Below are 16,399 nucleotides of genomic sequence, written 5' to 3'. Positions count from 1 at the left end.
TATGGCAGGTATATATACTGAACACTGTGTTTCTTCTTGTGTCAGATTAGCCTGGTAAAATAGATACATTTTCTTAGTTAAATTGACATGCAAGAAAACCTTTTTCTTCTTTTAAAACCTTTTTCAAGTTACACATTATTATATTTTCCTATTTTCTTTTTATATTAGGTAAGGTTGCTACATGTTTACCATTGCACAACTGTTAGGACATTGAGGCTAACCTTACTAATATTTAAGCAGTGTTGAGAAGTAAATGAATACATGTACTGAGAATATGTATATTCTGAATACTTCTTTTCTTTAAATGTGTTCTGGTACAGTTGCTTTTTCATTTTGTAGCGTTCAGAATTGACTGAAGTTACTTTTCTAAAATTAAAGGAATATTTTATGGTATTTGATCATGTAATTTAGGCTTCAAACTGCACATTATCAATGAGAAAAATAGACAACTCTGCTCTTGTGGTGAGCATGTGTGATTTACTATGCTTTAAAAAAGTTTTTTGTCGCATCGTCTACTCTAATATGTCGCATCATCTACTCTAATATACATCAGTCTACTCTAATAATTTAAATGTATCTTGATGTGAAAGTATTATGAGTATTCAGAATACAATGCTCTGATTGGCTTATGTAACAGAATACATTTAAAAATACATTTTAATACAGGTATTCAGTAACTAAATACATTTTCAAAGTATTCTTTCCTTCACTGCATATAGGTGTAGTATAGTTAGTTTTCATTGTTTCCATGTTACTACAAAGCCCTATTTAAAATAAGAGAAATATGATCTATGCTAACCCAGCAATTTAAGCCCAAGCCTTGTGTTTAGAGCCTTCATTTCATTCAGCTAGTAAACATGGAGGAAGATCTGCCTAATTAGATTCATTGTGTTATTTTGCATTGTCTCTTATCACACTTGTATAAGGAGCCAAATCATAGCGGATTGTGTTTGTAACCTTTTCCGGTTTGTGGCACCCTTTCTCTATCACACTGACCTTTCGTGTGCGAGGCTTTCTTTGTTTAGTCCGAGCGCTAGTGTGACCAGACCCTTTGTTTATGTGTCCCTCTTGTTCCAGGTGGATACCCTTCGCCATGTTATCAGCCAGACCGGAGGATACAGTGACAGCCTCGCAGCCAGCCAGATGTACAGTCCACAGGGCATCAACGTAAGAGCTGTAAACACGCTTTCTCACTGCTACAGACATGGAGTCTACTGCATCTGGGCAGAGCTAGTGATGTAAAACCATATATTACACAGCCAGACTATCAAATCCATGACAGACGCTTGTTTATTTACTGAAATTACAGTTACTAAAGTACTATGCATACAAGCTCTGAGCTAAAAAAAAATCTTTTATTAAGATCTTTTCCAACAACCACTGTAAATACTCACCAGTAAACAAAATCTTCATAAGTGCAAAGGCAGATTAAACTGTCCAGACACGCTCAAAGCTCCACTCACTTCATGCACTCGTCTTTTCTGCAGTGGTCCATATATATTATTATAATCCTAATAAAGTAATTTGTCGAAAACATTTGGTTGACACTACTGACTGATTTAACCAAAAGCATTTGACTTAACCTACTATTTAGCAGACGTACATTGAAATGTATCACTATCTGAGTAAATAATTCTTTCTATTTAGACAAATTTGGATCAAATTGTACAATGTTTTTCACTTACACACACTTACTAAAATCCTTTAATTTTCTCAAAATTCGACTGGTCTGCCTTATGTATGAAAATAGATGAGAGAATTCAACATTACAGATATAGTGCCTTATCATCCGGTGCACCTTATAGTCCGAAAAACACAGTACTTGTTCATTATAATGTTATAATTAGTAGATAATTCATGAGAACATTTGATTTAAATTATATTGAATTTGAGTAAATGCATTTGAATGTCAGGGTTGGAACCAGTCATGTTTGTCACAACTGCATGGCGAAAATATATGTTCTTTAGAAGGCATAACAAGATCATAACACAAACTTTTTCATCTTTAGTGGAAAAAAGACACTATCCTATATGATTCTGTGATGCCATTTAGCAGAAATTTGGTGTTGGGCATCAGTCCAGGCTCTTGCACCCCCCCTGTCAGGGTCGTGCCCTGGGTGGCAGGCAATGAGGCAGGATCTGGACATGCTCCGAGCCTGTCGCGGGATATTAGTGTTAGCGAGGCACCTGCAGTCGACAGCAACAAGGACGCAGATGTCATCTAGCCTCCAAAACACCGGCCCCGAGACTGGCGATCACACCATTCTCTCCTCGCCACCATACTTAAAATAAAGTTGCTAATTGCTAAAAATACGCACATCAGTTGGAAGGGGCGGGGCCTAGGTGTAGCTGTCAGGGTGGGACTTACTGGAGGCGGGTTCATATGTAGATTCACACAGACAAGCAGTCCCGGGCTGAGCAGAATCGATACGACAGTCACAGGGACAGGAGGAGCGCGGCTTTGGGGCTAGCAGTCCAAGCACATTGGTCAGATCATTCATCCACAGGGGCAGTCGCACTGACAGCCCCGCACCGCCAACACCCCCAAACTGAAAAAGCATGTAGAACAGTGGGATATGTGAAATCTGTAAAACTCAACCAATATATTATTAAGTTTACAGGGCCCATATTACACCATTTTCTGATCTCTGTTATAATGTTGTTTCCTCATCACAAACATACCTGCAGTTATGTTTTGTTTCATTCACACAAACATGCAAACCCTGCATATGTAGGCTGAGTTCTTCTATCAAACAGGAAGCTCTCTGTTTCATCTTGTGATGTCATGTGGTAATACAGGAAGTGCTCCTCTGTGCTTTTAAACTCCATACACCTTTACTAGAATCATTTGTATAATTTCAGCCCTGAAATTGCTGAAACTTAACAAAATGGAAAAGTAGCTCTGTTAACCTTAAAACTACCACTAAATGACATCACATGGTGGAACAGAGCATTTTGAGCTTTGGAGATGCGGACAGACTAATAATAAAGATTTACTCAGACATGTGTGAGTGAAACAAAACACAACTCCAGGCATGTTTTTGAGGTGGTAGCAGCATTATGTGAGTTAGATTACAGGAACAAGGAAAAAAAAATAACTCTGGATATATAATAGACCTAAAGCCAACCACAATATCTAACATTTTAGATAAACACTAGACCTTCATAATTGCAAAGAAATGCTACAAACGAACAGAGAAAGTTCAGTATAATTCTTATTGATTGAAATGAATTATAGTGGTAATGTTATTTTTTGTGTGTGTGTGTTGTTTTCACTTAACATTGCTTTTTTATTATCCATAACCATCTTGAATTTCGTAGCAAGTCTGAGTGAAACATTCCTCTCCAAGTTAAAGCACAAAAGTGAAAATATATAATTACTATAATATTAGCTTCATTGTACTGTTTATAATGAAAAGACTTTTTTCTGAGCACGCTATGAATGAAGTGCAGCACCTCTGCAGCACCTATTTTATATTTATTCACTCTCACTAGTATTTTTTCTTTGCCGAGATCTACTGACTGAGCTCACACGGTTCACCTCGTCTCTTTTTATCCTTGAACGGCAATTACACCCCGGAAATTGCTGGTGGGTGTTGCCGTTTCCTAGAGAAATGTTTTTTTTTTTTTCTCTTCTTTCATTTTTTTCTTTCACTTGTGCTTCTGAGTAAGATGACAGACAGTCTTTACGCAAAATAACAGGGTTTAGAAATGAGAGGCTGCCACGGCACGTTCACTGCTCGCACTAATAGCACGGAAATTGCAATTAATGTCCGTAATGGTCTTTAGTCAACCTTTTACTGCGATTTGAGGAGGCTTTCAATTTAAAGACCTATTTTTATTGTGATAATGTATTCTTTTTATCAACCATCTTGGGTGTATATTCAGAAAAATGCCAGAGTCTGTCCCCACTTTTGAGCAGAACAACAAAGTAGATTTTTTAAAAGGCTCATTCAAGGCTGTTTATCTGTCATTAGAAGTGAAACTGTAGACAGCTCCGGTAGCTATTGTTGTGTTTGGAATCAAATACAGAAAATCACAACAAATTGAAGTTTTTTAGAAACCTAATGGTAAAAGTAATCATTATTGTATTTTGACAAAGCTGTTGGCATGATATGAAATTGTATTAATTATTGAACCCCATTTTAACCCCATAACCCAATTTAAACAAAAGCAATATTAATCTCATGTAAATGATATAATATATACAATAAAATCTGGTTCCACAATGAATAATAATAAAAATGAAAATGCTGCTGTATCACTGAAATGTGGTTTTAGACATCTTTAGACCTGACACAGCAATGTATAGTTACAGTGACAAAAAATGCAATCTTTTTAAGATACTGTCCAATCATTTAGGCCTTTCTTGGGAATTTTGTAGCAAGAAACTGTGACCGTTTTACAACCTTTGTAATTAAGGTGTTTAGTTACTTATTTTCAAGTTAACTTTAGGGTTATCTACAGGCTTAGGACTCAAATAGATAGCAAAGTTTCTGACCATTTATATATATATGTGTGAATGTGATGTGTGGTGCATTGTTGTTAATTTTGCCTGTCATGTGTCTGCAGACAAACGGGGGCTGGCAGGATGCCCCAACCCCTTCGTCAGTGACATCGCCCACAGAAGGTCCCGGAAGCGTCCATTCGGATACTTCCAACTGAATCTCGTCCATCTCTTGGCCCCATCCACACACAGGAACCATGGACTGACCTTGCTATCCACAGTATTACACAGAGGAGTTTGCTGTCCCGCCTCATGGAGAGGTACAGCAAAAGCCAGACCGCTCCAAAACACTTCTCTACAGTCGGACACTTGGGATACAAAAATACAAAAATGTTTCAAATTGTAATCGATGGAGATGTTTGTACAGATTTCACATTCTATTCAGAGGGCTGGGGTTACTTACTCACTCATAATGTTTTCACACATCATGATAAAATGTTATGATAAAGAAACCATTCTCCATTCTACCTCTCAGCCACATAAAAAACATAGAAAAATGTCAGTGACCATTATTTGTTTTGTAAAAATAAAAAACTTTTTTGTCTTTGCAAGAGGCACATCTTCTTACTTACGTACATTTTGTTGTCTCTCACTTATTCTATGGTACGCCATTTAGACTTAAATATTGCTCAGTTGTTTACAATGTGTGCTTGATAAAGTCTGTCCATCTCCCCCTCACTCTCCTGCTGCAGGAGATGTGAGCTCTAAGGTAACCCTGTGAAGTATGTTATCTGTAAAACAATAAAGAAATACTTGTCATCCAAGTGGACATGCCTGACCTCATTCATTGATTGTAGAAAACAGTAACAGTCCTGCTATCGCCAATACAGATGCTAAAGGTTGTAGGCCTGACCAAAAGTAGATTTCAAGTCTTAATATTGTATCTTATATTCAAGATACTGCGTTTACAAGTTGAAATAAAAGTAAATGCATTTTACTACAGATATAGTTACAGACAAAATGCATTTGCCATGTGTAAAAATGGTTTGTTTTGTCTGTCCTTAATTATTTTATGGTTGCCACAGAAATATTTTAACAACTGTTTATACTGCATGCCTGTCTCATGGTTACCGGCTACAATATTTTCCTAAGTCTGGAGGTTTTACTCAAGTTGGTCAAATTATCCAAGTATCTGGTTTAGCTGAAGTATAATAATAGTAAATGGCTCCAATCAGTGATGGGAAGAATACTTCGAAAATGTACACAGAATACTGAATGCCTACAATAAAATGTATTTTGAGGTGTTACATGTTCCAGTCAGAGTACTGGATAGTATTCTGAATACTTAGAATACTTTTACATCAAGTTGCATTTAAATTATAATCTAAAGACGCAACATGGTATTAATAACAGCTTTATATTTGTTTCACTTTTTTCATGTTTTAAAGCATCGCCACAAGAGCAGAACTGTCTATTTTTCTGACTGATTATGTAGAGTTTGAAGGCTTAATTGCACTGTAATTGTATTGGAATACAGTTACTCAAAAGTAACTGTACTGAATATGTATTCTTGTTACATGTATTCAGTTCCTTCCCAACAATGGGTCCAAAGAATAAACACATTCAGTGATGTTTAATGCATATACCAGCCCCAGGATACATTCAGGAGTGAGACATAGGCCTATCACAAGACGCTGCATATCACTTTGTGCAGAAAACTAAGTTTATCAACGAGCTCCGTAACCCACTTTGTTTTCTAATACATTACAGCAATCCACTTAAACAGGAAGCCAATTATCTTAATAGAGTTTTACTTGTGCACGCAACACACCCAGATGCCATATTAAAGGCAGCTATTGAAGAACTGTTCTTTAAAATAATTAAAAGTCCCAAATTGCACAAAACTGACTGATGTATTGTTACCTCCTCAAATATAGACCTGGAGTTGTGTTTTGTTTCATTCACACGTTTGAGTTTTTTGCATTATTAGTTTGTCTACCTCTGCAAAGCCCAAAATGCTCTATTCCACCTTGTGATGTCATGTAGTGGTAGATTTCAAACTAAAAGCTACCTTTTACCTTTAGTTCAATAGAGGACTGAAATTGCCCAGATGGTTGTAGTGGCGTATGGAGTTTAAATAATACTAGCATTAGTTTTTTTTTGTTTTGTTTTATGTGTTATAGTTTTAGAAGTCGCTGAAGGTCACTATTGCAGCTCATAGAATAGTTTTACTGTATCTTCAAATGGCATCTGTCCAGTACATTTACTTTAATGAACACCAAAATCAAGATGGCTGATCCATGTTTGCAAAACTCTGTGTCCTCGGTAATACTCTGGGACAGTTCATAGTTTACACAAATGGATTCTGATTGGGAATGGTATGAAGTGTGTCCTTGTACAATCCAAACAGAGCAGACCGAACCAATGACAATATCTGGGTGGACAGTGGCATGTCCAAGAGAATTACGTTCAGAGAGAGTGAATATTCATAATTGGCCAGCGCAGGGTTTTTTTTTCGGGTGGAGGGTGAGGGCCTTGACTGCTGACGGAGTGCGAAATGCTAGCGTTAGACTGCTCCTCTCCTTACCCCCGGGGGCATGAGAAGTGGGTCTGCTGCTGCCTTCACTGCTCCATCAAAACAATGTCACACCAAAATACTACGGTGGGCACAAGCTGAAGAGTGGTGTGGAAAAGGCTGTTAACTAAGTGTGCTTTTAAATTTTCAGTTTTTTGTTTTGCAGTTTTTAGATATGGACTGGGTTAGGTTCAAGTCATTAAAACAAGTCAAGTTTAGTAGATGGGTTTCGGATAGAGTGTTAAAGAAAGGTCCAAGTTCATTAAAGGTGCACTGTGTAACTTTTTTAGGAAAGGGCCCTCAACTTGTTTGTCTCCATGGAGATGTTAATGCTTTAGTTTAAATTGTCCACAGTAGACATTAATCTGTCTTGCATTTATTCAGCTACAAGTATTATTTATTGCTCAAAAGTGGCTTAATTCTGTGGCTGTGAGTGGGGTCACCTCTTCACATATGTAACCTGCAATTTGGCTTGCAAGTCTCCATGGAGATTATTCTTCAAGTCAGGTTTATATGGGTAGAGCTGGATAGAGTGCTTATCCTCAAATGAAGTTATTTAAATCCATTCAATCATCATTTTGTATTAAAAGTATGACGAAGTTCATATTAATTAGTATGTCTATAGAAGTAGACCCAATTAAAAAGTGAGTTAACAATGTATTTTATAGCCTATTTGTTTTTAATATGTTCTCCTGAAATAACCTTATACCTTATTCCCTTGATTGTGATACAATCAGAAATCAAGGTTAAATTAGCACTGATAAATAATAATGACAAACAGTATGACTATGATGGAGGTAAAGGTTGAAGGGGAAGTTGGCATAAAATGTCAGCCACATTTACATGAATCTGTCCAGGTCAGCAGTTGCTACAAAAGACGTTTACCACCAGACTGTGATGAGGAGATACTAATGATGGACAATGTCAAGCTTGTAGAGAACTGTATCTGAATCTGAAAATAATATTGCAAGATTGATAATGAAAAAGGAGCTGGCATTTAGATGGTATACTAACAAAATATAACAGAAGCCATTTTATCTTAGTCTTAACACCTCTGCGCTCCTCTGAGGTGTGGCACTGTGCAGGCTGATTGAAATCTAATGTTTCTGTTGACATCTGCCTCCCCAGCTGTCACCGCTGCGCTGCTTGTAATTACAGCCGGCGAGCAGAGGCACGGGTGGGTGGCCCAGACACCTTGTCCTCGCCCGGCGATGGCAAACGGCACACTGCCTTAATGTGCAGTGACACGCCATACCGTAGCCTGCTGCTCTGACCCCCAACCAGCTGACCACAGCAGCCCCCCTTACAGTCAGTGTCCCAAATTCACCCATTCACACGCTGTCAGTGAGGTCTGGGTGTGGTGGCTGTAAATTACACATGCGCAAGTCATTTTGAGACAATATGAGAAATATACTGGCAAGAGACAAAACGGATTGGCTTTCTTTATGCATTTAAGGCCCTATATGTGATGTCTACGTTATAATGTTGTTTCCTCATCACAAACATACTCATAGATGTGTTTTATTTCATTCACACTTTTAACACACAAACCGTTTATCTCTCAAATGAAAAACGCTGTTCTGCCTTGTGATGTCATGCGGTAATACTGGAAGTGCTCCAGTGTGTTTTTAAACTCAATATACTTTCATTAGAATCATTTGGATCATTTCAGCCCTGGAATAGAGAATCTCTACTGAACTAAAGGCAAAAGGTAGCTAAATTGAGAGCTACCACTTCAAGACATCACAAGGTGGAAGAAAGCATTTTGAGCTATGGAGATAAAGACAGATAAAGGGCTACTCAAATATCTGTGAATGAAACAAAACACAACTCCAGGTATGTTTCTAATGAAGTAACAACATTCTGACATGGCTTAAAGCTCACAAGGGCTTTAAGCCATGTTAAGCCATAATGTTTCCTACAATGGATGCATAGCTAGGCTTCAATGAACCACAGTACCAGTGTGTTGAATGTTCATGTCTCAGGTCTTGTAGTGATGGTAAATTTCTAGTAAACTCCTTCAATCATTCTAGAATTTGTGTACTCTAATGAGAATTTCTGTACTCTAATGGGTTTTTTTAATGCCTAAAAATGGATTAGCGAACTGAAGTGACAGCAAAGCAATTATTTAAATTTAGGCTTATTATTTTTTCATAATTGGTTTTAACAGCTGGAATAATCAAGGTTGACACTTACTACTCATAAGTAGCCTATCCTATACAAAAGAATTTGTTTGACATAAATAGCAAATAGCATTCTCTTATTTGGCTTTATATACATACATACATACATACATACATACATACATATATATATATAAAGCCTTAACAGAGGGATTGTGGTTTACCCTAAGGCTATTGTGTTGCCATGGAAACGCTGAGTTAGACCAGTTGCACCATCTGACAAAAATATGGGAAAAACTGAGGTCACATACTGTAGTCTTGAATGAACAAAATAGATGCTACAAGCTTGAGATATGTGCCTATACGTACAATGACCTTCAGCCTTATCTGCACACAACCAAAACAACACAATATATGAAGGATAACAATGAAGCACAAAGGTGTAGTATCAGGTAACTTAAAGGTTGTATGGAGGATTTTTTGTTTGTTTCAAACTGTCAGTGAAAGATTAAAATACCATTACAGAGACGCAGCAGCTTTGTAATTATGATGACCAAAAAAAAAAAGAACGAAAATCTATCAACTGTGGACGTAGTGAGGCCAGATAAACATCAGCCAATAGAAAACGAGGCTCCCTCATTTTCTATTGGCTGTTAAGATTGTCAATCAAACTCCCTAGTATAACTGACTCGTCGGAGCGCGGGGATTACGTGGTTTACACAGCGGTTCTTAGAGGCATTTTCGAACTGTCGCTTCCTCGCATTTCGCACAAAGTTTGTCACGACGGCAGACGAGAATCCACGACCGGTTCGCCGCAAAAGAAAGTCGGTTTTTGAGGTCGCTGAAAGAAGAAGAGAAGAGGAAAAGGAGCAAAGCCAAACTGAGGTGATTCTTGGAGATCTCGTCCAGCGATGGCGCGACCGAAGGAGACGAAGGGTCTAAAAACTGACGCGTCGGTCGCTGAATTACTTCTAGACAGAAAACTTCAACAGTGATTCTGAATGCGCACAAGGACTGTCGCTGGATTTCTCTTCCCTTAAAAAAAATCCTCTATACAACCTTTAAGGCCTTTTTTTTAACATTATGGATATTTTTAATTAATATGATTGACATGCATACAGCAGATTACTAACACAAGGGTCCTCAACTGTCCTGAAATAAGCACAGTTGAGGATCCTTTATTTTGTAAACTGGTTCTCTTCAGACGCTTTTGCTGAAAAATAAAAAAAAATCTAGTATGCATGTCAACTAGGCCTCTTTTATTTCCGTTCTATATCCAACCACACAACAGAATGCTGAATTGTCTGCTTCTTCAAGCGTCCATTGCAAAATTAACTTTTTACTATGTACATTTTTTGTGGCAGTCTTTGGAGAGCCAGGATTTGAGAATCACAGATCTAAACCACAACTTACAAATTATAGTTTACGCCTATGCTCTGATCCTCCTTCTATAAGTAGACAGTTTGATCTAAGATTATATTAAAATACTATGTTTAACTGAATAGACGTGATGAGTAACTTATTTAAAGGTACATCAAGATTTTTTATTTTTTTTCTCAGTGTGTTGCTTGATGAATACAATTCTAATAATTCACGGTATTATGGCGCCCCTTCAGTCCACATGGCGCCACAGCACTAGATAAAGGGGTACTACTATTTGATGGCGGTTTCTCACAAACACGGAGAAATTCCTTCACCTCGATGCTCCTCCTCCTTTCTTTACACTCCCACTGGCGAACTCTTGCGAAAACCTGCCACACCAGTAATTTGAGGCCACTGGAACCTTTTGCGTGTGCCGTCGGAAAACAACATGGCAGACGATGCATCTCCAAAGCGACGCGACGGGATTGTGGTAATTACACCCGACAAATGTGCAAAAAACTCCAAGGGAAAGTTGTCGCCTGCGTGCAACCTCAAAATAGTGCAACGTGCCAAATGTAGAGGCCACTTGTAGCTTTACGCACAGAAAAAATATGGCGTACAATGGGATCACACTTGCAAACTACTATCTTTTTGTTCTCAGATTGAGGATGACTGGCCAGGCTACAGTTTAGACTTGTTCAGTTACCCTACGCACTACTCCGGGGACTTGGACTGTGTCATCATCCCACATGGAGTGATCATGGACAGGTACTTTATGCCCTTGCACGTGCCCCCCAGATGTGCTCTTACGACTCCCCACAACACTATAAGGAATGCCACTGTTTTCAAAGTGTACTCTTGAAGTTATAATTTAAGTCGGAAAAACAAAACAACAGATGTTCCACTGAGTCTGTAATTTAAAGACAGAATTATACTGTATGTGTTTGTTTGCATCTAAATTCGCTTCAAAATAAGATAATAAAATGTAAAAATATAGAAGATGCTGTCCATAATGAACAGCCCAGCATATAAAAAGTATGATCATTGTGTATAAATAGCAATGCAACAAAACGAGTGAATATTTTTAGTATGTAAGCCAGTTATTAAGATAGAATCAGACATAGTGGTTTAGATACAAAAAAAGAAAAAAGTTGATAAAGAAGTTTATAGACCTGTCAGAGGAAAATTTTTTTTGAAGTGTGACATTTTGCTAGTGATAATATAGACGATAAACGATGATATTGAAATGAAATTATGTCACTGGCATGATAACCTTAAAGCAGGATTCTCCCAAATGAGCAACATTGTTAAATTAACAGCGGAATGAAATACTTTTGTAGTTCATTTCAAGATGGTGGGTAATAGTAACAGTAATTTATTCAACCTTCTATACCTCAAATTTTGTTGTAGTGCAGAAAAATAACAAAATGTTCCTGTCTAGTACAAAGAAAAAGTACTCCAGATAAATATTGCCCCCCTAAAACTATTGTTCAAACAATATAGTAGTTATCGTGGCAGGTCTAGAAGTTTATAGAGAAGTTTACTAACCCAAAAGCTGTCAGACGAACATTGTCTCCTTGGGCAAGACCCTACTGCCCTTATAATGTGGTGATTGTGTGATTGCATAGTGTATTTCATATAAAATAGCTCTGCCCTGTTTTATATTTTCAGGACAGAACGTCTGGCCCGTAACATTATGGACGATCTGGGTAACCATGACATTGTGGTGCTGTGTGTTCTAAAAGGAGGATACCAGTTCAGTGCAGACCTCGTGGACAGGATTAAGGCTCTGAGCTGCAACTCCAACCGCACTATCCCCATGAGGGTACACTTTATCCGGCTCAAAAGCTACCTGGTGAGGGCCTATGGGACACAAAAATGTCTGCTTACTGCTCTGAGGACCTTGGGATGGAAAGAACACATTACTGTAATATAAAATATAATAATATAACATAGGAATTAGGTATTTATAGTAATGTAGTCAGTACATTTACTACACAACACAGCCAAAGCTATATCCATGCATATAGTAACAATCTACTACTGTCACTGCTGCCATTAAAATGAAAGATGCACTGTAGGCCTACCACCATGGAGATGCTTCTGCATTGCCTGTAATGTTCCATAGTATGGCATTCTATATATTTTATCTCCATGGAGATAGGCAGGTGATGCATGTTTGTCAAGGTATTTTTGAGCAATAATATCTCAACATAATTGAAGAATGCAAGATAGATATGATTTGTGCCGTACTGTGAAAGATTCTAGGCAAAGACATGTAGGTGTTGGACCCTTCTACAGAAAAGTAACATAGTACACCTTTCTCTAATATAGCTGCTTCTGCATAATCATGTCCTTAAAATATTAATATTTCAAAAATCTCATGCATTTCCTATATACAGTTTCAAGATTACTGTTTTGTACATACTACACAGACTATACCTTCACTTATTAATGTTGACTCCCCTCAGAATGACCAGTCCACAGAGGATCTGCACATAGTTGGAGCTGAGGATCTGTCATTTCTAACAGGAAAGGTAAAATTACATATTATATAATGCACAACACAAAACAGATGTATCACATACTGTTGACTTGAGATTTATTACTTCTAGAGTGTAGGAAGACAGTTTGGCCTAAAGAGGGCAGCCTCTCTTTATTCCACTTGCTGTGAATCTATTCATTTTTATGGCACTGAAGGTGCGAGTATTATGTTACATTCAATTGTAGATAAGCAAGCTGACTTGATTCATCATTATCTATGCAATTGTAACAAAAGGCCAACACCCAAAAATGATTTCCCTCTCTGTAACAATTCTGTTACTATACATATTACTCACGCTCTATAATGTTTGGCACCTGTATCTAAAACTGTGACCTCTTTGATTAAATTTATTCATTGACAGGTTAAAATCAAGATGAAGAGATATGCTTACACATAAGGACAAATCTTATTTTTGTAGTAATAGGAGTTTTTCTTTTAGGTGTTCATGTACAGTAACTCTGCTTGTATACACAGTGACTTATTACGCAACAGTTGGAATCTACAGTTGAACATATTTCTAGTTATTAAAAATCAGCTGATTTGAGTCCTCCAGAGTAATGCCTCATGCATAAGGGGTGAATGGCAGGAACATGAAAATAAGGAGGCAACTTTAGGGCACACACCACATTAACATTGGGACTAAACTGGGCACTAAACTGAACTAGACTAGAACCTTACCAGGACTAGAAGAGGTACAAGCCAAGTGCCCATTGGGACTCAATCAGGGCTCATACCTGGACAAAACCAGGACAACATTCTTAGTCACAAACATCATTTTAAGAGCATTTGTGAAATCTGTGTAATTCTTCGGTCATCAGGCAGGTTCCAATACAGAAGTTGTAAAAAGTCATTGCCTTATCTGAAGAGCCAGCTACAGTGAATTTCATAAATTGTATTTATGATGTAAGATCCAACTAATTTAGATGCTTTCCCTTCTTGACCCTGAAAAAGGGTCAAGAAGGGTGTGACAAGACATGAGTAATAATGAGTCTTTTGTTAAAATATTGCACACATATTGTAGTGTTAGGGCTCCAAAGAAAGCATCAATAATCAAATAATCAACTTTTACAGTAGATTCCTAGAACTATTTGATATAACCATAGACTAGACCCTGCATGTATTTCCTCAGCAAAGAAGTAGATAGTAGCTCTTCATATAAATAGTACACAGTTGTCTCTTGTTGATTAGAGAAGCATTTGCAGAATTTTAGATATTTCTTTGTGCCTTTCCTAGAGCAGAGTATATGGGATTTCCATGAATTGCCATGCTCATGTTTCCCATGGGCAGTTGGTATCAAAATAAATAGTAGATGGAATTTAACATTTTTAAAAAGGCTACATCATCTGCATGTTATTTGTTTTCCTACTTCTATCATCCAAGCCTTAAACATAATTAAAAATAAATTGTAACCACTTCAGACAAAGCTGCAGTTTTTGTAAATCACCATTAAATTTTAACTTTTTTCAAACAGGATCCTTGCTTCTATTCAACTATTTGGACAAAGTTTTATCCTAAAATTGTAACTTCTAACTCTGACATATTCCATTATCAAGAGATCATTTTAACAGTTTATTTACCCATCGTAGATTACTTTCATATGTTTACAGTTGATCAAAAGCTATCAATGTTTTGTGTTTTGATTATAAGTAATGATAATCTTTTTTCCCTCTCCCTCTCTCCTAAATATGCTATCATAAGAATGTTCTGATTGTCGAGGTAAGTCAAATATGGTTGTAATTTGTTTCCTTATTCAAATGTACATACTTTCAGTTTCTTATGAGAAAACTTTAAATGGCTACTCAGCTGACCTATATTTATATTTAGGACACATTGATTCTGACTTCAGTGTGTTTATAACCCATGACTAATCTCTCTTATCACAAATCAGACTGCTGTTTGTCTACATTGTTTCTTCCTCATTTTTCCAGGCCATAGTAGGCACTGGGAAGACTATGAAAACACTCTTAAAGCATGTAGAAGCTTTCAAGCCTAACATGATCAAAGTGGCAGGGTAAGTTATGGTTGGAGTTATTTAAACCTGCCTGGCTTTCTTTGTGAATCACTCCATTTAGTCTAGACAAAAGCAAAGATATGTTACAGTACAAAGGTTCTATTAAATTGCCCTATGACTACTCAGCACCTGAAAAGAACTTCCTGTTTCTGTATTTCAGACTGCTGGTCAAACGAGTCGCGCAGAATTCATCATGGCTTCCTGACTGTATGTATCATTGGGCCTAATCATGTACTTTATTTGTCAATGCCATTTTCAATTTAAGCAATAAAGGTGAATCATTAGCTTAAAAGTCATTTATCTTCTCTTTCAGATGTTGGTTTTGAAATTCCAAATCGTTTTGTAGTTGGATACGCCTTAGACTACAATGAATATTTCAGAGATCTTAATGTAAGTTTTGTTTTTGTTTTTTTTCTAAACAATTTAAAAACCTGACAGGATAAGAACATTCTCCAGAACTAAACCGAGCCTTCTTAAAGGTGCACTTTGCAACGTTTCTGGCAAAGGGTCCTCCACCTGGGTGACTTTGTTTAGATGGTGGTGCATTGCTTAGAATGTTCCACAGTATGGCATTAAAATTAAACATGTGTATCTCCATGGGTAAAGTGTAAAAATGCACATATATGTATTTTTGAGTATGCAGTTGAATAAAAGCAAAATAAAAGTTTCATGCTGTACTGTGGCACATTCCGCTTGAACTGTTAATTAGTGCATCTTTACGTTTGAATCATGACTGATGGTATAAACCAGCCCCGAACTATGCAACATTCTGAACAAAAAATAAAGCAGCAAAATCAAGTCTAAATCAGGAATACTGCCACTGTTTGAAAACGGCCAGTGCACAGATTTTTATTATTTCTTATTTTTGCCTTTCAGCACATTTGTGCCATTAGTGAGAGTGGAAAGTTGAAGTACAAGATTTAAAGCTAAGATGCTCTGAAGATGGGACTGCCACACAGATGTCATGTAGCAGCCAGGCCTGGACTCGCTTCACAAAATGCCACTGCCTTACAGCTGCTATCGAGACATTTGATCTCAAAGCATTTCTGTTTTGATTTAACATTCCTTTTGGCTTATGGTTCAACAATAGACATAGGACTTAAACTGGAATCTGACTAACTCCACAAGAGGTTTTATATTTTTAAATAGACCATTTTAGAAACACACTTTGGTGTCGATCCATAACTCAGGAAGTATTGTTTTATAAAGGTTGGTTTTACTCAAGATCCACTGTGCTACTGTGAAGGATTCCTGTTTACATGTTAGGTAATAAATTTCATATTTTACAGCTAATATGACTAAGTTGGTGTGTCTGTTTGTTTTAAATGTTATGTAA

At 37.2% G+C, this 16,399-nt stretch overlaps 2 protein-coding genes across 10 annotated transcripts in view; both read left to right on the top strand.

Annotated features, from left to right (window-relative positions):
* The window catches only part of pbx1a (pre-B-cell leukemia homeobox 1a), a 95,187-nt gene extending 89,916 nt beyond the window's left edge, over nt 1-5,271 (top strand). For all 8 annotated transcript variants that reach the window (XM_055151947.1, XM_055151946.1, XM_055151945.1 and 5 more), the window contains 2 exons: nt 1,078-1,167; nt 4,573-5,271. In XM_055151947.1, the coding sequence (XP_055007922.1) occupies nt 1,078-1,167; nt 4,573-4,665 (183 nt within the window). In that variant the 3' untranslated portion in view covers nt 4,666-5,271. The remainder of the gene's footprint in view (nt 1-1,077; nt 1,168-4,572) is intronic.
* A 5,535-nt stretch (nt 5,272-10,806) lies between these two features.
* On the top strand, nt 10,807-16,356 carry prtfdc1b (phosphoribosyl transferase domain containing 1b). Of its 2 annotated transcripts, XM_020922025.2 has the most exons (9): nt 10,807-10,997; nt 11,169-11,275; nt 12,179-12,362; nt 12,979-13,044; nt 14,751-14,768; nt 14,981-15,063; nt 15,224-15,270; nt 15,377-15,453; nt 15,940-16,356. In XM_020922025.2, exons 1-9 carry the CDS (start codon nt 10,956-10,958, stop codon nt 15,985-15,987), a joined length of 672 nt encoding a protein of 223 aa, XP_020777684.1. In that variant the 5' UTR covers nt 10,807-10,955; the 3' UTR covers nt 15,988-16,356. The 2 variants fall into 2 exon arrangements, with proteins under 2 accessions (XP_020777684.1, XP_055007671.1); XM_055151696.1 differs by lacking the exon at nt 14,751-14,768.
* Nucleotides 16,357-16,399: the final 43 nt, after the last annotated feature.

Source organism: Boleophthalmus pectinirostris, unplaced genomic scaffold (genome assembly GCF_026225935.1).
Source record: "Boleophthalmus pectinirostris isolate CB_2022bp ecotype Guang Dong unplaced genomic scaffold, ASM2622593v1 HiC_scaffold_16, whole genome shotgun sequence".
NCBI classification, from domain to species: domain Eukaryota; kingdom Metazoa; phylum Chordata; class Actinopteri; order Gobiiformes; family Gobiidae; genus Boleophthalmus; species Boleophthalmus pectinirostris.
The sequence above is the reverse complement of the archived record's forward strand: the minus strand, read 5'-3'. Positions and strand labels throughout refer to the sequence as shown.

Excerpts from the sequence above, each read along its gene's own strand:
- prtfdc1b (XM_020922025.2), top strand. The coding sequence starts at position 10,956 with ATGGCAGACGATGCATCTCCAAAGCGACGCGACGGGATTGTG. Across the intron at positions 11,276-12,178 it reads CATGGAGTGATCATGGACAG|GACAGAACGTCTGGCCCGTA; the intron begins GTACTTTATGCC and ends TTATATTTTCAG. Across the intron at positions 15,454-15,939 it reads AATATTTCAGAGATCTTAAT|CACATTTGTGCCATTAGTGA; the intron begins GTAAGTTTTGTT and ends TTTGCCTTTCAG.